This window comes from Mauremys reevesii, linkage group 5 (genome assembly GCF_016161935.1).
Source record: "Mauremys reevesii isolate NIE-2019 linkage group 5, ASM1616193v1, whole genome shotgun sequence".
NCBI lineage: Eukaryota > Metazoa > Chordata > Testudines > Geoemydidae > Mauremys > Mauremys reevesii.
Window position 1 is genome coordinate 69,197,487 of NC_052627.1, and position 22,148 is coordinate 69,219,634.

General features: G+C 47.4%; 1 protein-coding gene across 6 annotated transcripts in view; it reads right to left on the bottom strand.

The window, feature by feature from the left end:
- SH3RF1 (SH3 domain containing ring finger 1) overlaps positions 1-22,148 on the bottom strand; it is a 163,062-nt gene that overhangs the window by 23,369 nt on the left and 117,545 nt on the right. For 5 of the 6 annotated variants that reach the window (XR_005599389.1, XM_039541565.1, XM_039541563.1 and 2 more), the window contains 2 exons: positions 6,404-6,762; positions 3,179-3,519 (listed from right to left, as the gene is read on the bottom strand). Coding sequence is in view for 5 of the 6 variants with exons in the window: in XM_039541565.1 (XP_039397499.1) it covers positions 3,179-3,519; positions 6,404-6,762 (700 nt within the window). In the remaining variant the exon portion in view is untranslated. The remainder of the gene's footprint in view (positions 1-3,178; positions 3,520-6,403; positions 6,763-22,148) is intronic. The other variant, XM_039541567.1, reaches the window with a different exon arrangement.

Below are 22,148 nucleotides of genomic sequence, written 5' to 3' on the forward strand. Positions count from 1 at the left end.
ACAGGCAGAGTGTAATCAATTGAGATGAGCTATCGTTAGCAGGAGGAAAAAAAACTTTTTGAAGTGATAATTAAGATGGCCCATAGAAGGTGTGAGGAGAACTTAACATAGGGAAATAGATTCAATTGGTGTAATGACCCAACCATTCCCAGTCTTTGTTTAAACCACAGTTAATTGTATCTAGTTTGCATATTAATTCAAGTTCAGCAGTCTCTCTTTGGAGTCTGTTTTTGAAGTTTTTTTGTTGCAAAATTGCCACCTTCAAGTCTGTCACTGAGTGGTTAGAAAGGTTGAAGTGTTCTCCCACTGGTTTTTGAATGTTATGATTCCTGATGTCAGATTTGTGTCCATTTATTCTTTTGCGTAGAGACTGTCCGGTTTGGCCAATGTACATGGCAGAGGGGCATTGCTGGCACATGATGGCATATATCACGTTGGTAGATGTGCAGGTGTACGAGCCCCTGATGGTGTGTCTGATGTGATTAGGTCCTGTGATGGTGTCACTTGAATGGATATGTGGACAGAGCTGGCATCGGGCTTTATTGCAAGGATAGGTTCCTGGGTTAGTGTTTATGTTGTATGGTGTGCGGTTGCTGGTGAGTATTTGCTTCAGGTTGGGAGGCTGTCTATAAGCGAGGACTGGCCTGTCTCCCAAGATCTGTGAGAGTGAGGGATCATCTTTAAGGATAGGTTGTAAATCTTTGATGATGCGCTGGAGAGGTTTTAGTTGGGGGCTGTAGGTGATGGCTAGTGGTGTTCTGTTATTTTACACTAGACATGTTAACACAGCACAACTATGTCGCTGCAGCTACGTCACTATAGACACTTGCTATAACCACGGAAGGGGTTTGTCCAGCCTTGTAGTTAATCCATCCTCTCAAGAGGCAGTAGCTAAATTGACAGAAACATTCTTCCATTGACCTAGAAGGGTCTACATTAGACTTTGCAATGGCTTAACTAGGTTTCTCAAGGGAGTGAATTTTTCATACTGAGCTATGTCGATATGTTGACCTACGTTTTAGGCATAGACTTGGTCTGAGGCACTTAGGAGCATAACTTTGTAATGTAGACCAGGCCTAAGTCTCACTGAAAGTCTTGGGCACTTCTGATAATTTTATCCCAAAGCCTGGGTCTTTTTAAAACAGCTTGGCACCTGGGATTGGAATTGTAAACCAGAAGAAAGTACGATCTTGCTGGATATTTCACTGTGTATTACATTTTGGTTTTGTTTGTTTTATCTTCAAGAATACATTTTCTTCCTTTTTTGTTAAACATGTTATTGTAGCAACAATTTAGTTCTTTCCAGTCATCCAGTTCTCCTCTCAAGGTAACAATTTACCTACTTCACGGAGGGTTTAGGAAGTTTAATTAAAGCTTGTCAAATACTCTGAAGACTTCAAATGCAATGTAAGCGATGTATTCTTATGAAATAGCGAACAAGTACCCTGGCCTAGAGCAATGGAAACATGTGACTAGAGCAGCCACAGAGAGGGAGGAATTAACCCTTCAAAAGAAGGGACAACGAGAAACCAGTGTAAAGGTTGAAACTTCATTTAAGGTACATTTGATGAAAGATAATAAATGTATGATTGGGAGGGGCATGGTTTTGGGATAGCAGTTTAGTCTGGTACCAGTTATAGAATGAGAGTACATAAGATTAGATAGGATCTTTCTAAAATGTGTTATTTAACGTAAATATTAATTTTAAAAAATGTTCAGCATTGTTTTCCACGAGTTAGCTTTGAGAACAGAGGACAATCATGTTTTTGGAAAACCTGCTTTTTTGTAGAACCACTTAGGCCCATGAAAAATATCCACTTGAGACATGGAATGTGTTTGGTGTGATTTTCAGATTAAGATACGTAGATTTAGGAGAAATTAAAATTAAAGGATGTGATTTTAAAACCATTTAAAATGTATTTATATTCTAACAGAAAAATGTAAAGCTACCCTTGAATTATGTATAAAATAGACATTTTTATGGATTCAAGTTACACAGAATAAATAATTACCTCTTCACAAATTTAACTGTGTGATTAATACAGAAGCCAGACAACAGGAGAAATCGGAACTTGTAGACCACCAGGTAATGTGTATTGTTTTTAGTAGCCTACAATCAATGGGGCTCTGTGTAGATACAGTGGCATGCCGCATGTAGTGAATTACATGATTAGGTCAAAGCTTAAAACTATACACAGACAGTGAAGCATCTACTACCAAACATCAATTATTTCCCCCAACACTGGCTAACACCATTGGAGTTTGCATTAAGACAAGTGTTCATTCCTAGAACTATTAATCAAATAGTGCAACTATATTATATTTTTTCTAGATGTTACAGAAATAGGTAGATACGGGTGTCTCAAAGGAGAAGATACCCTATGTCACTAGTGCAATATTAGCACAAAGTGTGGGGGAAATAAAAACGGACAGTATTCTAGCACTGGAAAAACCTCTACTCACTTCATAGCCATTGGGTAATACTGAGACCCCAGAAGTGTGAAGCTATGGGGGTATATTGTGGTAAAGTGGAGGGTGTGAATTTAGAATGACAGGGATTCAAAGTAACTAGCGAGGATTTTCAGAATCTAGATAGTTTTGTGCATTTTTGGAGCTACAACCCAGAGGAAGAGATTCAGAGTCAGGAACACAGTAGTAGGACATTAGAGCAATGATAATACCTTGCAACAGCTTATTAACAAGTTTCCAGTTTAAGTCTATTCACAAGCAAGGACCTGATCCCGCAAAGACTTATACTGAACTTTACGCACTATTAATAATGGGACTATTCATAGTGATAAAGTTAATCATATACATAAAGTTATCTGTCAAGGTTTTTATACTTTGCCCTCCACTATAGTATCTGAGTGCTTATAGGTCCCAGAATCTTTAAATGATATAAAGAAAGTAAATACATATAAGTATTAGAGCCAGTTGATAAACTGAGAAAAAATATCAATTTATTTTAAAACATCATTGGAATTTAAAAAAAAATCAAAACATTATGAATGGCTTTATAGTTTGTTAAAAATCCAGAAAAAAACCCCATGAAAACTGTCAAATTTTTTTGTTAAAATTTTCAAAATGTAATCAAAATTTTGAATAATTTCTGCCAGCTCTAATAAATATTGTTGAATGCTGCTGGTTTGTCTCAGTTTAGCCATATGCGATGATTTACCTTTCACAAACAACAGGCCTGGATTCATTCTGGACTGAGCCCAATGAGGAACATGGCTGCCGGGGGGGAGGTGCTATAGGAATATTGGAATCCAAAGAACTTGTTTTCCGATGCAGAGTCTCCTGTGATAGTGCTGGTGCAGAGATTTCATTGTCCACAGGACAGGATCCAGCTCTGCCATGGCTGACAGCTGATGGAACCTCAGGCCCTACTGCACCCTGTAGGGCCATCTCTACAGCTGCTTGCTCAACCTCCAGAGTTGGTGATGACGGAGGGGACACTCGGGGCTTGCGTTTGGTAGATGCTCCAGAAAGCAACTTCAGTAAACCTTTTTTTTCTTTCTGTTAAGCAAAAATAAAGAGTATAAATTAAAGTCATTTTAAAATACGAGATATTTGGCAGACAATGTCGAGCTGAAATACAGTTTTTTTAAAAGCAGCAAAGAGTCCTGTGGCACCTTAAGGTACTTGACAGTTTTTAAAAAATAAATTATTTCCTTTAAATAAATGCCTTTGGCTGCAAAAATTACTAGAGAAAGAAATGTCTTTTTCTAATTTCTGCTGTAAGAATACAGTAGTGGTTTTTTAGTAACCAAAAAGGAAAAACACTTCTGCTGCAAAGGAATGTATGCACCTTCACTCAAGCAAGACCACAAATGGGCTAAACTCCTTCACTTAGCTGAGAAAAAGAACCCAGTCAAGTGATTGCCTTAAGCACCAACCATTATGCCTTAAAAGGGAGTTTACAGAGTGGAGAAGTCAGCTGAGGGCTCTTTAAGAGAGAACCATTAGAGGCTGAGAGTTTTGGTTAGAGGGGAGGATCCTGGGAAAGAGGAGAGATTCCTCTGAAACTGAGCAGGGAGGATAATCTGCACCACAGCCTGTGGTTTGAATGAGTGCCTCCAATTTTTCCTCCCTTATTCCCCTCACAGGAGATCTTAAATAGTTAGCAAAATTTTACCAGGCGGGGAATTGTTTGCATTTTGTGTCCTTGTTTCAAGGAAGAATTGTAAACATTCTTTTTACTTGCTCAGACAGAAACCCCTGAAGACTACAGAATCATAGAAACGTAGAGACAGAAAGGACCTCAAGAAGTCATCAAGAGCAGCTTCTTGCTCTGAGGCAGGACCAAGTAAACCTAGACCATCCCTGACAGGTACTTGTCCAATTTGTTCTTATAGAATCTCCAGTTATGGGGATTCCACAATCTCCCTTGGCAGCCTATTCCAGATCTTAACTACCCTTATAGTTAGAAAGTTTTTCCTAAAATCTAACCTAAATCTCTCTTGCTGTAGATTAAGACCATTACTTCATGTCCTATGTTCAACAGACATGGAAAACAATTGATTACTATCCTATTTATAACAGCCCTCAATATATCTGAAGACTAACAGGTCTCCCCTCAGTCTTTTCTACAAAAATAAATATGCACTTTTTTTTTTAACCTTTCTTGATTAGTCAGGTTTTCTAAACCTTTTCTCATATTGTTGCTCTCCTCTGGACTCTCCAATTTGTGACATCTTTCCTAAGTGTGCCACTCAGAACTGGACACAGTACTCCAGCTGAGACTCCCCAGAGCCAAGGAACGCGAGACAATTACCTCCCATGTCTTAAATACGACACTCCCGTTACTGGACCAACTTCTGTTGGTGAGAGAGAGACAAGCTTTTGAGCTTACACAGCTTTTCTTCAGGTCTGGGAAACTAAGCCAAAACATCATTGCTAAATGCAAGGTCTGAACAGATTGTTTAGCATAAGAAATTAACACAACATAGCTACAACAACACTTTATAAGGCACTCTTGTTAATACACCCCAGAACAAAGTTAGCCTTTTTTGCATGGCATTGTAGACTTGTTCCATTTGTGATCCACTATAACCCCCAGAGCCTTTTCAGCACTGATTTGTTCAAAACACTTTTGTATTTCTTCCCTTTTTAAAGAGTCTGGCAGTGATCTTCTTACATAAACCCTTTGACCGAATAAGCTTAGATATGTATGAGAGAACCCCCAAAACAGTATATGCTCAATAAAACTTCAGCCTAAGACATTTCAGTCTAATCTCAGTTGGCTGCAAATGAAGTAATTACATGAATGCAGAGTACTGGGTATCTCAATTTAAAGGTGAACAACAAAAATGATTAAGGGCAGCAGAGATTAGCCTGTGGGGAAATATTAAAACTACTACTTATGTGTATTAGCTTGACAAAGCAGTGACTGTGAGGGAAAGTTACAAGAAAAATGTCTACAAGTGTTTAACCTAGGAGTTAAAGGAAGTGGTCAAAAGGGGTATAAACTACAAATAATATACTACAGTTAAAAGGAAAATTTAGTATATTTTGCCTCAAATGCAGCCTAATAGCAAGATCAATTAGGCAGGAATAACCACTCCCATGGAAAAAGGTGAAAGCTTGACTTTAAAATTGAAAGTGATACTGGAGAACACTGCAGGGAGTAATTCTGCATGGGGAAGAAAATGGATTAATTGAGAATCTACTAAACACAAAATCTGGAAGAGAGCTGTGTGCCCATGACTGACATTTTAGTTCACTTCCTTTTTCTTGTTCAACAGTAATGGCCTGAAATTAAAATTTTCATAAACGTCAGTTTTCTAATTTAAGGTATTAACATAATGAGGGAAATGACTAATATTTTACAGCAAAAAAAATTCTTTCTGACTTATTTTTGAAGGAAATTTCCCCCCCAAATACATATTGATTTTTATTAAATATTAACTTTATTTTATTAGACTGAATAATTTATGTTCCCATAAATTCGTGTTTACAGGCTCACCTATCAACTTACAGAGGCCCACTGATTAGAGTTGCTGACCATGCAAGAGTCCCCTGAAGCATCCAGGAATCAGATTACCGCTCCAGAAAGAAACACATGAAATATAAAGAATTCCAACAACAGAGCAATTGATCCCTCTGACCTGCAGCAATTCACTTTCCTAATCCTGCTGGACTCTGGACTCTACTCTTTATCCCATCGCACCTCTGCTCCAATATGCACCCACCATCCTAAATTATTTTCACATTCTCACAAGTATGGACTTGCTCTAACATACAGCCATTCAAACGAATGCCCAACTTGCTCAATTTTCCATAAAAACCCAGTGTATGTTACTCCTAAATCATATAAAGACATGAATATAAGTCTATTTTAAAAAGTTCATGTGATAGAAATGAGACACTGCTTGGGATGCAAATATAATGCCACGCCCACCTTGCTATCCTTGTCTGGTTTACTGACTGCAGTATTCCCACCAGCTGCTAAAGCATTTTCAGGAGAAGCAGGAGCCCCAGGGTGAACACTCACAGCTCTCCCACTCATGTCCCCATCCAAAGATGCAGAGGTGATGCTGGAAGAGTTTAAAGAAGCTGCTGCACAAGCCAGTGGAACATTGGATCGGTTGATATTCACAGCAGTGACGTAAGCAGCAGCATTCGAAAGCTGAGGCTGGAGCTGCTGGGAAGCAACAGAATGGTGGGGAATGATCACAGCTGCAGGGATAAGGCATGCTGAACTTTGAGCCTGTATCGGCATCACTGCTGCTGTAGGTCTTTCTTGGCTGTGTACTGCAACTAAGATAAGGGGAGGAAATATCATTATCAAAGACATATACACATTGAAACATTAGTCACTGTGATATAACAACTTATTAAAAAAAAGCTTCCCTCCCACCATCACCCCTCCAGCCATGAAAACTGTAATAGTATATGTGGGTGTTATGACACAGCATCTCAACATTAGATTTACCAAACCAGAACAGAGAAAAAAAAATTACCTGTACTGAGACTGTTGTTCTAAAAGACGTGGGAGCAGATATATATTCCACTCATATGTGCATGTGCCCAGCATATCAAAGCCTGAGAGCTTTGCCTAGAAGTAACCGTCGGGGCAGCACACATGCTTTCTGGTGCCTCGTAGTGCCTCCCATGGCTATTTAAGGGCAGCGCCACCCTGACCCCCTCAGTTCCTTTGCACCGACACAGAAGGGACAGAGGGTGGGTCATGGAATACGTTTGCACCCACATCTCAAAGAACAACAGTTATAGTACACGTAAGTAACTGCTTTTTCTTCTTCAAGTGGTCGCCGATGTATATTCCACTCAGATGACTCTCAAGTAGAAACACCAGCAGGTGGGGTTTGGAGTATACTTAAAAATTACTGCAGAACTGCCTTTCCAAACCTTGAACCTGATCTAGACGCAGTTATAATAGCACAGTGTGTGATGAAAGTATGCAGTGAACACCAGGTGGCAGCCCTGCAAATGTCCAATATAGATGTGTCATTGAGAAATGCAACTGAAGTTGCTTTGGCCCTGCTCAAATGAGCCACCGGTCTCTGTGGAGGTGTGGCCTGAGCTACCCCATATGCCACTGTAAATGCAAGAAGGAATTCATTGTGGATTGGATGGATCCATCTGTGCCGAAATCACCTAGCCCCCCGTCCAATCCACACAGGATACAAAAAGTTGAGGTGATGCACCGAATGGTTTAGTCCTCTACAGAAAGAACTCCAATGATCATCTCACATCCAGTGAATGAAGGTGCTGTTCATCTGCATTTGAATGAGGCTTAGGAAAAATATAGACAAGTATATTGTTTGCTTAAGGTAAAACAGTGAAACCACTTTAGACAAAATTTTGGGGTGTGGTCTTAAGGCCAACTTGTCTTTGAAAAACTGTGTATAGGGCAGCCCTGCCATTAGGGTCTGCAGTTCACTTACTCTCCTTGTGGATGTTATGGCAATAAGAAAGGCTGCCTTGACAGAGGAAGGAGAGAGAACAAGTTGCTAAAGGCTCCGATGGAGGTCCCTTGTAGCAAATAGGTCAACAGACAGAATGCCCCATTCTCTGAAGATGCAGCTCCAAATGCTGCTCTTCAGAGACTACTTATGATTCTGGGAGAAACTCCTGCTGAGGTGATCAGCCAACTGATTTTGGGCCCCCAGTAAGTGTGTGGCTGGATAAGTGATGCCTTCTTTGATGCAAAAGAGTCAAAACTATATTGCTTTCTGACAGTGCTAGCTGAAGCAGGCTCCTCCCTGCTTGTTCACATAATACATTGTGGTGGTATTGTCAAAAAGCAGGTGAACCACTGTGCCCTTGATCTGAGCTCAAAAGGTCCAGCATGCATTGTAAATTGCTTAAACTCCAGGATGTTTATATGAAGGGAGCTTCCTATTTTGTCCACAAACCCTAACCTTTCAAAGTCTCTAGATGTGCTCCCCAAACTATTGTGGAGTAGGGTGACCAGATGAGAGGAAGAAAATATCGGGACACATGGGGGGAGGTGTCACCAGCGGAGCAAAAAAAAACAAAAAAAAAACCAAAACAGAATGCCGCTGGTGGAGTAAAAAAAAAATTGGGACATCTAGTCACCCTATTGTTGAACCATCAGTAACTATAGTCCCTGGTCAGTGCAGGATGGGCAAATGAAACCCTTCACATGCATTGATATGATGTGCTCACCACTCTAGGGACTCAACGATCACCAGTGGTACTCAGTCAAGCTTGTCTAATGACTGACAACTTGGGAAACAGTCTAACTTCAGCAAGTATTGAAGAGAATGAAGACACAATCTCACATGCTGGACTACTGTGGCCATATGATCTAGTAACAACAGACAAACACAAACCGTAGTTCAAGCGTGAGACTGGAGGGACAGACATAGGTGACGAATTGTCTGAAAACAATAGTGTGGTAGAAAAGTCATCGAACTCAGAGTCCAGTAGGGCCCCAGTGAACTCAATTGTTTCTGCTGGAATTAATATTGACGTCCTTTTGTTCAAAATTAGCTCCAGTAAATCAAAGAGATGAAGTGTTAACTTGGCAGGAATGAGGAATAATGCAGTGTCTCAGGTCTCAGCTAGGCTACGCCTACTGTGAGGAGAGGCAGAGGCAAACCTTAAATTTTTAAACGTAACGAATTTCTAGGTTTTCCTTTGTAATGAACATAAATAATATGAAGTAACATCAAATACTTACTTACGAGAATAATAAACTGTAAATTACCATCACAATAAAATAAATTTGTCAACACCACACTGTGTCCCCCAAGAGGGAATCGGCTACTTCTCTCCCTGGCTGCAAAGTTTGAATTCACCTCTGGTGTCCTGACTTCACCTCTCTCCAGCCTGGCAATGTTTCTTCATTTGACACTACAAAGAGCCGGACCTCTTTCCAACAGGTTCACCTGTGAAAGAGAGCTCTTCAGCTGGAGAGCCACACCCACTGACCTACCGCACCCAAACTGCATTCCCTCTGTTAGAGTCCCAGTGGTCGATCTCACTGTTCATACACTCTAGGCCCCTTGTTGCCTGGCTCCTTGTTCTTGGCCCTTCTAGGTCCTGCTTCCTCTGACACAGCTTCCTCTGGCAAATCCCCTTTTTACCCAGCTCTGCTCTCTTTTAACCTCCTTCTTCAACTGCCTTTCAGCTGCCTCTATGGCACTTTCTGAACCTTCTCCCCATCTCGGGCTGCCATTTCATTGGCTATCTCACTTGCCAGGATAGCATTCTATGCTGCTGCATCATAGCTGCAGGCCCTAATAGTACCCATCTTGGTTGAAACTGGAGCAGGTGCTACTGCTAGGGCCAGGGTTACAACAGTTGTGCTTCAGACCTGTGCCTCAGTAACCAATCATCCAGGTAAGAAAATACATGAATTCCTATCCTTCTTACATAGGCTGCCACTACTATCATGCATTCAGTGAACACACGTGGGGCTGATGATAGTCCAAAGAGAAGAACTGTGTATTGATAATAAATATTGACATGCTACTACAAATCTCAGAAACTTCCTGTTGATTGGGAAAATTGCCACATGAAAGTAGGCATCCTAAAGATTGATGGCAGCAAACCAGTCATGTGCTAATGTGTGGACAATTATAGCTACGATTACCACATGGAATCTGATATTTGATGTATGGGTTGAGACCTTGAAGATCCAGAATGGGTCTCACCTCTCCCTTTGACTTGGGGATCAGGAAGTAATGAGAGTAGAAGGCCTGTCCCTGATTCTGAAGGGGATCTTCCTCTATAACTTGTGAAACCAGACCAAGAGACTGGATCAGCAGAAGGAGCAGTGATTTGTGAGCGTGGTCTCTGAAAAAAAGATGAGTCTGGATGGTGAGAAGCGGGGATAGGCAGAAATTGGATGGCATAACCCAATCCAAAGTGTTTAAGACCCACTTGTCCATGGTTATTGCTTCCCACGCACTGTAGAAGTGGGCGAGCCTGTCCCCAAATGAAGGAAATATCATGGGGATAATTACAACTGGAATACTGTCCTCAAGAGGAGAGTCAAGTTGATTGCATGCCCAAAGCTGATGAAGAATGGGCCAGTTGGTTGACATTTGAATCAGAAGACCTTCTTTGTGAGTTCTCTCTCTTCCTAGAGAAGTCCTGCTGTCTAGCCAGATAAGCTGACTGCCAGAAATACTGCTGCTATTGTTGCTGATCTCCATATTGGCATCTCTGAAACTGGGTATAAACTCCCACTGAACGTAAAGTAGCCTGAGAGTCTTTAAAATAATGTAATGTATGCAGGTTACTTACCTGTAACTGGAAGTTCTTCGAGATGTGTGGTCCTTATCTGTATTCCACATGTGGGTATGCATGTGGCACCATGTACCCAACTCCAGAAATTCTAACAAGCAGTGTCTGCTGGCCTGCAAATGCACAGTAGATTTTGTGTTCCCAGCCAAGGGCACAAGAGATAGTGTGAGCCAATGTCTCTCCAGTTCTTCTTCTGACCACAAATCCAATAGGATCCAAAACAGAGGGGATGGAGGGAGGGTAATGGAATACAGACAGGGACGATAAAGCTCAAAGTTCCAGCTACAGGTAAATAACCCCCATTTCTTCTTCGAGTGCTGGTGCCTATGTATATTCCACATATGGGTGATTGACAAGCACTGCTCAGACTGAAGGGCTATGTGAGGAAGTTTGCAGTACTGCAGTTCCCACTGGTGCATCCTCAATATGCACATAATTTCTAGTGAATGTGTGGCTGGCACTCCAAGCGGCTGCTGTGCATGTACCTCCTATGGGTACATCCTGCAGGGAAGCTATAGAGATGGCATGTGTCCTCCTGTGTTAGAAGAAGGTGTATGTCCTAATCTATATCACTTTATGATGCACCCACTTAGAGATTCTCTGAGAGGACATTGTTTGACTTTGCGGCCTTTCTGCTACAGTGAGAAAAAAATCTTGATTTTCTAATAGGTTTGGCCCATGGCAGATAGAACACCAGGGCATATCTGAGGTTGAGGGAGGGAAGTATTTTCTCTTCAGCAGAAATGTGGGGTTTTGGAAAAAGGACAGATTAGTGGATACTTTGGTTAGCATGGAATTCAGAAATAACTTTGGGGAAGAATTGAGGACAGAGATGAAGGGATACCTTTTCCTTGTGGAAAAAGTGTACCAGGAGGGTCTACCATGTGAGCTCCCAAATTACTCACTCTCCTGGACGAAGTGATAGCAACTAAAAATGCAACTTTCATGGACAGCTTGGAGATGGAGTATGTCACCTATTGTTCACATGGTGTTCTGGTGAGTGTTGACAGGATGAAATTGAGGTCCCATTGAGATGTAGGTTTGACCACTGGTGGAAAGGTCCCGATCCCTTCATGAATCTTACTGGTGTGTGTGTGTGTGAGTGTGTGAGAGAGAGAGAAGACCGAACATCCATCCACTGGAGGGAGGAAGGCACTAATCACTGTGAGATGGACCCACAGGGAGCTAATGGAAAAGCATGAGTTTTTAAGAGACAGGAGATCATCGAAAATGACCAGAATATTTTCAATGCCTGGAGAAGGCTCATTACGCAGCATCTAGATAGAGAAACATCTCCATTAAGTTAGATAGCAGGTCCACATTGAACCTTTCCTATTTTGGGAAAGGATAGCTTGAATGGGTGTCAAACAAGAGCATTCTACTTCCGATGCCCAACCAAACACCAGACCATGAGATACAGTGAGTCCGGATTGAGGTGTCTGATTTTAATCCCCGCCTCCCTGAGATCTGGAAAGGGGAGGTGGTGACATTTTCAGGAGCTCTGGGAAGCAAAATTGCCTAGGCCATTTGGGTTCTAGGAAAATGATAATGGCCCCGTCAAGAGAGATCTTTCTCAGGACCTGTGGTAGAAGGGGAATGGAAGGAAAGGCATATCTGAGATCATTTGTCCATGACAACAAGAGAGCGCCGTCTTGGGAGCCATTGCCCTTAGGGGAAGTTTTTGTTCATTTGGGACACAAAGAAATCCCATTGAGGTGTACCCCACTGAGTGAATATTTCACTTGGTGAATCTCCCACTTCTGGTCCGCAGCGACGTGCCTGCTCAGATGGTCTATTAAAGGGTTCTGAACACCTGGGAGGTATGTGGCTTAGGGCTTGTCTACACTGGCAAGTTTCTGTGCAGTAAAGCAGCTTTTTGTGCTCAAACCGCAGATATGTGCACACTGCCAAGCCACTTTGTGCGCAGAAACTCCTCGGTTGCAGCACTGCAAAAACCCCACCTCGACGAGAGTCATAAGGCTATTTGCACAGAGGCTCCAGTGCTCTATTGCCAGTGTAGCCACTTGATTGCTTTCTGCGCTGTAATTGGGTTCCAGAGCTGTCCCATAATGCCTCAAGTTACTGCTCTGCTCATTGTTTTGAACTCGGCTGCCCTGGAGACATGCGCCCCTCCCCTTTCAAAGCACCGTTTCTGACAACCATTGTGTGCTGTGCTGATCTGCTCAGGGACACAAAGCAAACCATTAATGTTGAACACAGAGGCAGAGGTGTGTGTGTGTGTGTGTGGAGAGTCCAGGGAGGGAGGCTGGGGCTGATGTCGGGGGTTCCCCCCTCCCCCTGCCTCAGGATTGGTTGCTTCCTCCTGCTGTCTGAACTTGCTGACACGCTCTCTGTTGCCCAGAACACACTGTCTCTCTCCCCCCTCCATACACACAAATACTCCCTGTCTCACACATTTCCTCCCCCCACACTTCAGTTGAAAAGCAGCTGGCAATGTAGTAGGATGCCCATGGAACAATGGGATTGGGAAACCTACATCATGTGATGCTGTGCCTGCCCCATGAGGCATTGCAAACTCTTCCCAAAGCACCCTGCGGCCAGTTGCACAGTGGGATAGCTACCACAATGCACTGCTGTCTTTGCTGTTCAAGAGCTGCTAATGTGAATGTGCTCCAGCACCACAAGCAGCACAGTATGGACATGCAACAGTGGTTTAATTCCAGCGTTTTAATAGAAGTGGTATAAATTGTGGCGTGGAAACTTGCCAGTGTAGACATACTTAGTGATATGGTTTCTCATGCCTAACTGCTTTCAGGCAAAGGGGAAGAGATCTTGCTCTACCCTGTTTGCTTATGGAGAAGACCATGTGGATGTTGTCAAACATCACTTGGCTATGATGTAAATGTATAAGTGGAAGAAAGGTTCTGCAAGGAAGGTGGACTGCTCTCAGTTATAGTATAATGATGTGCACTTTGGCCTCATCGAGGGTCCTTGTACCTTATGCAATGTGGTCGTTCAGAAGGGAAGTGTCTGTTATGATGGAGACACTGGGCTAGGAGTGTTTAAGGGAACATCCATTCTCACTCTCTCTGGGTTTGATTAACAGGTGAGGGAGGTGATGAATTTGGTGGGAATGGTCACTCTGGTGTTGATATGATCTTTGGTGATAGAGTGACCAGAGCCAGGGGTGTAGACATCATAGATGAAGGCTGGCGAACAGTGTCACATGAGCGCACAAGACCATATGGCTTAGAAGTGAGAGGCACATTCTGATCATAGTTTTTGGTCTGTGAGTAATCTGTGCTTGCTTTGTTTATGCAGGTGCCCAGGACTGCTAGAAGATGGAGCAGAAACTCTGTCGCCGACTTGACCTCTTGGCAGGAGAGACTTACCAAGAGCCAATCATCCAGATATGGGAAATTGTGACTCTGGTGTCTCATTTGGGTTACCACCACAGACAAAACTTTTGTGAACATTCTGGGTGCTGTTACTAACCCAAAGGGAAGGACTCTGAACTGGAAATGTTCTTGGCCCACCATAAATCATAGGAATTCTGGGGGAATGATGAATGTTTACATGAAAGTATGCATCCTTCATGTCAAGAGCCACAAAACACATCCCCTCCTGTAGTGAAGAGATTATTGATACTAACGTACCCATCTTGAATTTCAACTTTCTAATCAAGATGTTTAGTTGACAAAGGTCCAGTATGGGTCTCCTTGTGGGACTAGAAAATTTGGGGAATAGAATCCTCTTCCTTCATTCTAAGGAAAGATCCACTCTATTGCCCCTCGCTGTAGGAGGGTGTCTGCCTCTTGATGACCAATCATCTCATGAGAGTGGTCCCTGAAGGAGGATCAGGAAGAGGGGTTGTGAGGAGCGAGGGAGAGGAACTCGATGGAGTTTCCTTGATGGATAGTTTCCAAGACCCAAGTCTGTCATGATCAAGCCCCCATTGTGGGTGACGAATGTGAGATGGCCTCCTAAATAATGGGGGAAGAGGTGGCTAGCATCAGTGGTGGTTGGATGTCTCGGTTGAGACCCACCTAAGTAGCCCTTTGTAGGAGGCTTGGAATGGGTAGAGGTTGTGGTAGTCGAGGGAGCCAAAAAGCAAGGCCTCTGAACCTCTAATGTTTCACTGCAGGCTTGTCTTGAGGAGAGCGTGGCCTTGACCTATATGTTGGTCTCTAATGTTTTGTCTTCGAGGCCAGAGAATAAATCCCCAAGGAGCACAGAGTCTTTGAGAGGTGTAGGGACTCATCCGTTTTCTCATTGAAGAGATCTGAGTCGTCGAAGGGAAGATTCTGTATGGTATTCTGAAACTTTCTAGGGAAACCTGAAGACTGTAGCCAAGAATCCTTCCTTATGACTATACCAGAGGTCAGTCCTGTGGATGCCATATCTTACTACTAACTTACCCTCCTCTATGAAAGACTGAAATTGGGATTTGTCCTCAGTAGGAAGCTTGACCTTAAAGTCCACCAGCCTTGAATAGTTGTTAAAATCATATTTAGCTAACAGTCTGATAGCAAAATAGAATTGTAGGCCCATAGAGGAAAGACCTTTCTCTCCAGGAGATCCAACCTCTATGAGCCCTTGTCTGTCAGGGTAGTCCTTAGATGTTATGACCTAGCCCTCTCCGTTGCTGCCTGTACCACCAGAAAGTTGGGTGCAGGGTGGGAGAAAATAAATTCAGCTCCCTTTGTGGAAATGAAATAGCACTTCTCAGCTCTTTCAGGTGTGGGGGGTACAGGATGCTGGAGTGTGTCAGACCAATCTAGCTCACTCCAGGATGGCCTCGATAACTGGAAGATTACAAAATATCCAGGAGCCAGTGTTGTGGGCCCTGGACCACCTCCTGCTGTATTGGTAGGTCATTGGCAATCCTCTGCATTAGCTCTTGATACTGGTTATGATGTCCAGTAGAAATGAAGAGTAACGAGTGACCACTTTATTCAGAGACAAGGATGAGATTCCTGTTGATACCTGTGGATCCAGGTGAATATCCTCCTCCTCATACTCTGACAGATCCAGTCAGCGTGCCGAGAAGGAGAAGTGTGGTCAGATTCCTGGGTGGGTCCCTGTCAGCTGAGAGAGTCCCATGAGCCCCAATAAGGTCATAAAAAGAGATCAGCCATTTGTGGGGGAACCCAAGGCAACAGGTACCGGGGTCCCTAGGGAAGTCGCATCTGGAGGGGTAGCATCCAGATCTCATTGACTTCCTGTTAGAGCTCGGCTCTCTCCAAGGAGATGGAGGAGTGGCCAGAAATTCTGACTCATCCAAGCCTGAAAACTGCTCCCCTTCCAATGGTGGGGCCATCGGCACCAGGGCGTGCATGCCCAATAGTTACAGATGAGAGAGTTCCTGAGACATCGAAGTAGTAGTATCTTCTGGTGTTGTAATGTCCCTCAGGAGGGCTGGGCTGGGCTGGGCTGGAAAGGATGAGAGACTGAGCTGCAGATAAGGAAGGAAGATATCCTTTGGTGTAGTATATGTCTCTGTATGGCCCAGTGTCTGGGGTGGGGCTGGGGGTTTCCGATGGGTCAGAAAAGACGGTTACTCACCGTTGTAACTGTTGTTCTTCGAGATGTGTTGCTCCTATCCATTCCAGTTAGGTGTGCGTGCCGCGCGTGCACGGCTCTTCGGAAGATTTTTACCCTAGCAACACCGGCGGGCCGGCTGGGCGCCCCCTGGAGTGGCGCCGCTATAGCGCTAGATATATACCCCGTCCGGCCCGTCCGCTCCTCAGTTCCTTCTTGCCGGCTACTCCGACAGTGGGGAAGAGGGCGGGTCCGGAATGGATAGGAGCAACACATCTCGAAGAACAACAGTTACAACGGTGAGTAACCGTCTTTTCTTCTTCGAGTGATTGCTCCTATGCATTCCAGTTAGGTGATTCCCAAGCCTTACCTAGGCGGTGGGGTCGGAGTGAGACGTGGCAGAGTGTAAGACTGCTGAGACGAAGGCTGCATCGTCTCTGGACTGTTGCACCAACGCGTAGTGGGAAGCGAAGGTGTGGACAGAAGACCAGGTGGCCGCTCTACAGATGTCCTGGATGGGGACATGGGCCAGGAAGGCGGCAGACGAGGCTTGCGCTCTCATAGAGTGAGCAGTGAGGCGGCTAGCTGGCACTCGAGCAAGCTTGTAACATGTCGGGATACAAGACGTTACCCAGGAGGAAATCCTCTGAGAGGAGACCGGCTTGCCTTTCATACGCTCCGCAACTGCTATGAATAGTTGGGGCGAACGCCGGAAGGATTTCGTTCGCTCTATGTAGAAAGCGAGGGCCCTGCGGATGTCCAGGGTGTGAAGCTGTTGTTCCTGACTCGAGGCGTGAGGCTTCGGGAAAAAAACCGGAAGAAAAATGTCCTGGTTCAAATGGAAGGCCATCACCTTAGGGAGAAAGGCCGGGTGTGGCCGAAGTTGAACTTTGTCTGCATGAAAGATGGTATACGGTGGACCAGCCGTCAGTGCATGAAGCTCGGAAACTCGCCTCGCTGAGGTTATGGCAACTAGGAAAGCCGTTTTCCACAACAGGTGGAGTAGGGAACACGTGGCCAAGGGCTCGAAAGGGGCTCCCATGAGCCTGGCCAAAACTAGATTCAGATCCCAGGACGGGGTAGGACGTCGTACTGGCGGGAACAAGCGATCTAGGCCTTTTAGGAAGCGGGAAACCGTCGGATTGGAGAAGATAGACCGGTGACCGACCAGCGGTCGAAAGGCGGATATGGCCGCTAGGTGTACTTTCAACGATGAGACCACGAGACCCTGCTCCTTAAGCGACCAGAGGTAGTCCAGGATCGTTGGAATAGGGACGACGAACGGACTAAGGTCTCTCTGATCGCACCAGAGTGCGAAACACTTCCATTTCGCAAGGTAAGTCGAGTGAGTGGAAGGCTTCCTGCTCTCTAGCAGGACTCGCTGGACCGCCGCCGAACAGTCACGCTCCGCGTGAGTCAACCACTCAGGTACCAAGCTGTAAGATGGAGGGACTGCAGGTCCGGGTGGCGGAGCCTGCCGAAGTCCTGCGTTATCAGATCCGGCCACAACGGGAGGGGAATGGGATCCCGTACTGAGAGCTCGAGCAGTAGAGTGTACCAGTGCTGTCTCGGCCAGGCCGGAGCGACGAGTATGAGGCGGGCCCTGTCCCTCCGAAGTTTGAGCAGCACTCGATGTACGAGTGGGAACGGAGGGAAGGCGTAGAGGAGGTGATCCGTCCAGGAGCAGAGGAATGCGTCCGACAGGGAGCCTTGGGAGCGACCCTGGTAAGAACAGAACTGGTGGCATTTCCTGTTCTCTCTGGAGGCAAACAGGTCTATTTGGGGAAACCCCCACCTTCGGAAAATTGTGTGTGCCACATCTGGACGCAGGACCCACTCGTGAGAAAGGAACGACCTGCTGAGACGGTCGGCCAGCGTATTCTGCACCCCCAGAAGATAGGACGCTACCAGGTGAATCGAGTGGGTTATGCAGAAGTCCCACAGGAGCATCGCTTCCATGCAAAGCAGGGAGGATCGGGCCCCGCCCTGCTTGTTGACATAAAACATCGCCGTCGTGTTGTCCGTACACACCGCCACACAGCGCCCTTGGAGATGGGAGCGGAAGGCTTGACACGCAAGGCGAATCGCCCACAGTTCCCTGACATTGATATGTAGGGAGAGCTCTCGGGGCGACCAGAGACCTTGGGTGTGCAGGTCGGCCAGGTGCACCCCCCACCCCAGCTCCGAAGCATCCATGGTCAGGGTGACGGATGGGTGAGGAGGACGGAATGGGACTCCGGCACACACGACTTCCGAGTCCAGCCACCAGCTGAGTGAAGCAAGGGTCGGCTTCGTGGGCGTGACCACCATATCTATGGAGTCACGGTGTGGCCGGTACACCGATGCAAGCCAAGTTTGAAACGGGCGAAGGCGCAACCTCGCGTATGAAGATGCCATGTGCACGTGCACGATGCCATGTGGCCGAGGAGGCGGAGGCAGGATCGCACCGTTGTTGTGGGAAAGGATTGCAGGTCCCGAACTAAGGAGACCAGAGACTGATGCTGAGGTTGAGGGAGGCGGGCCCTGGCCAAATTGGAATCCAGGACCGCTCCGATGAACTCCACCCTCTGCGATGGAGTCAACGTGGACTTCTCGGCATTTACCATAAGTCCTAGGCGCTGAAATAGGGCCAGGGTCGTGGTCATGTGACTTGCTACCAGTTGGCAGGATGGTCCGCGGATCAGCCAATCGTTGAGATACGGGTATACGTGTATACGACGACGGCGGAGGGCTGCGGCAACCACTGCCATGCACTTGGTGAAGACCTTCGGCGCGGTGGAGAGGCCGAAGGGAAGCACCGTAAACTGGTAGCGTGTGCTGTTGACGACAAACCGCAGGTAGCGTCGATGAGGAGGGTAAATCGCGACGTGGAAATACGCGTCCTTCATGTCGAGGGCGGCAAACCAGTCTCCCGGATCCAGGGAGGGAATGATAGTCCCCAGGGTTACCATGCGAAACTTGAGCTTGAGCAGGTATCTGTTGAGCTCCCGGAGGTCTAGTATAGGTCTTAGACCTCCTTTCACTTTGGGGATCAGGAAATATCGGGAATAAAATCCCCTGCCTCGCATTTCGCTCGGCACCTCCTCTATGGCACCCAAACTCAGCAGAGTCTCGACCTCTTGGGAGAGGACTTGCTCGTGAGAGGGGTCCCTGAAGAGGGACGGGGTGGGTGGGAAGGAGGGAGGGGGCGAAACAAACTGAAGACGGTAACCGGACTCTATCGTGCGTAGCACCCAGGTGTCCGTTGTAATCTGGGCCCACGCCGGGAGGAAATGGGAAAGCCGGTTGAAAAATAACGGGGAAGGATCCGGTAACGAGACTGATGGGCCGTCCTCAGGCGTCCCATCAAAACCCCTGCTTCGGCCCTTGAGGAGCCTTGGGGGGCGCCTGGGACTGGGTGCGGCGGTTGCCGGATGGCCTACGCCGGTTCAGCCTGCCTCTACGCCCATTATCAGGCCGTGGCCTGGCCTGATTGAATGGCCGATACGGCTGCTGCCTGAAGGACCTCCGCTGGGTAGCTGGCGTGTGCATGCCCAGGGTGTGGATGGCGATACGGCCATCTTTCAGGGTCTGGATTCTGGAGTCTGTTTTCTCAGAGAATAGGCCCTTGGTATCGAAGGGCAGGTCCTGTAAGGTGTACTGGACTTCTGGCGGCAAGGTGGAAGACTGCAGCCAGGAGATCCTCCTCATGGTCACTCCTGATGCCAAAGTTCTGGCTCCGGAATCTGCCGAGTCCAGCGAGGCCTGGAGGGAGGACCTGGAGGCTTTCTTGCCCTCCTCAAGCAGGGCTGAGAATTCTTGCCTGGAGGATGATGGAATCAACTCCGTAAACTTAGAGAGGGCCGCGAAGTTGTCGTATGTGTAGCAGCCAAGGAGAGCCAGCTGGTTGGCTATCCGTAGCTGAAGGCCGCCCGCCGAATAGACCTTCCGGCCCAACAGGTCCATCCGCCGTGCGTCCTTGGACTTTGGCACCGGCGCGGGTTGCCCATTTCTCTCCCGGTCATTCACAGACTGCACAACAAGGGAGTCTGGGGTCGGGTGCGTATACAGGTACTCATACCCGATCGGGGGAACGGAGTACTTTCGCTCCACGACTCGAGCAGTGGGAGGGATGGATGCAGGCAACTGCCAGATTGTAGTGGCATTCTTCTGGATGGTGCGAATGAAGGGCAGGGCCACTCGCATCGGGGCCTCAGCTCCAAGCACCGTAGTAACTGGATCCTCATCTTCAGTGACCTCTGCGACCGGGAGGTCAATGGCTTGTGCCACCCGACGAAGGAGGTCCTGGTGGGCACGCAAGTCAATCGGAGGGGGATCCAATGATGAAGACCCCGCCACCGCCTCATCCGGTGAGGAAGACGAGGACAGGCCCTGGCCCATGGCTTGAAGCTGAGGCTCGTCCATGGGGTGCGAAGCCTCCGCCTCTACGGGATGCTCCGCCGGTACCGGCGGCGGTGGAGCCTCAGCCGGAGGTGATGGAGGGGGCCTGCTGACAGTGGCGTCCGGCACCCTGTGTTCGGAGGCCCTGGGTCGCTGCAGGGAGGGGACGCCTTGAGCCTCGTGATAGGCCCAGGGGGTCCAGAAGCCCCATTGCTGTGGACCGTGGTCCTGCCCTTGGGGGTCTGCCCGGTGCTCTCCAGCACTGCCCTCGTGCAAGGCGACCGACGGTTGGCGGGAAGGCCATGGGGGGGCAGAGGCGCTCAGAGACTGCGCCGTCGATGCCGCTAGTCTGCCCGTGGACGGTGCCGGGGACCGGTGCCGGTCAACGCGGTGCCGGGAGCAAGAGGGGGACCATCGACCGCGTGAGTATCGGGAGGTCGACCGCAATCTTGACCGTCGTCGACGGGAGCGGCTCTGTGAACGGTGACGGGAGCGGTGTCGGGATCCGGACCTTCTTCGGTGCCGACGGTCCGGAGACCGGGACCAGGATCGTCTCCGGGAGTGCGACCGGTACCGCGATGAGGAGCGGTACCGGGACTGCGACCGGTGCCGAGAAGGAGAGCAGTACCGGGATGGTGACCGGTGCCGGGACCTAGATCGGCGTGCAGGTGACCGTCTCCGGGATCGGGATCGGGTGCGGGACCTGGATCGCCTTCTATCCCGTCTGTCAGGGGAAGGAGGCCTCGTCATGGCCGGTTTACCCACTGACTGTACAGCCCGCACCGGCGGTGCCAGGGCCGGAGGCTCGGTGCCTCTGTGAGCTCTATGAGCTCCTTCGCCATCGAGAAAGTCTCGGGCGTGGACGGGAGAGGCAGCTCGACCACGGTTCGCACCGGGGAGCACGGAGGTACCGGACTCAACGGCCCTGACAGTGCCGGAGTCGACGGTACCGCGCATGGTCTATGCGCTGTCGAGGTAGGTGCCGAAGGGGCCGACACTGGCTGCTGGACAAGCGGTCCCGATGCCGACGTCTTCATAGACTTTTGCTGCGGCTTTCGTTTCCCCAATGGTGAGAGGGAATGGTGCCGGGGCTTCGGTGCCGGCTGCTTTTTCTTAAGAGTCTCGGTACTGGACCGGTCGGGGACTGCTGGAGCGCTCCGTGCCGAGGACGACGGCGGAGCTGAAGGTGTCGGCACCGCAGGGGTAAGCGCCGACTCCATTAGGAGCTGTCTCAATCTAATGTCCCGCTCCTTTTTCGTTCTAGGCTTGAACGATCTGCAAATTGGGCACTTATCTGGTCAATGGGCCTCACCCAGACAACGCAGGCAGGAGTTGTGAGGGTCCCCAATCGGCATGTGCCGCTGGCAAGCCGCACAGGGCTTGAACCCCGGTGTCTTGGGCATAAGCCCGCACCAGACGGGAAAAGAGGGCTAAGGCCCCTAATCCCCTTAATCTACCTAATAACTAACTTAACTAACTATTTAACTAACTATATACACTAAATACCAAATGAGAAACAGAGG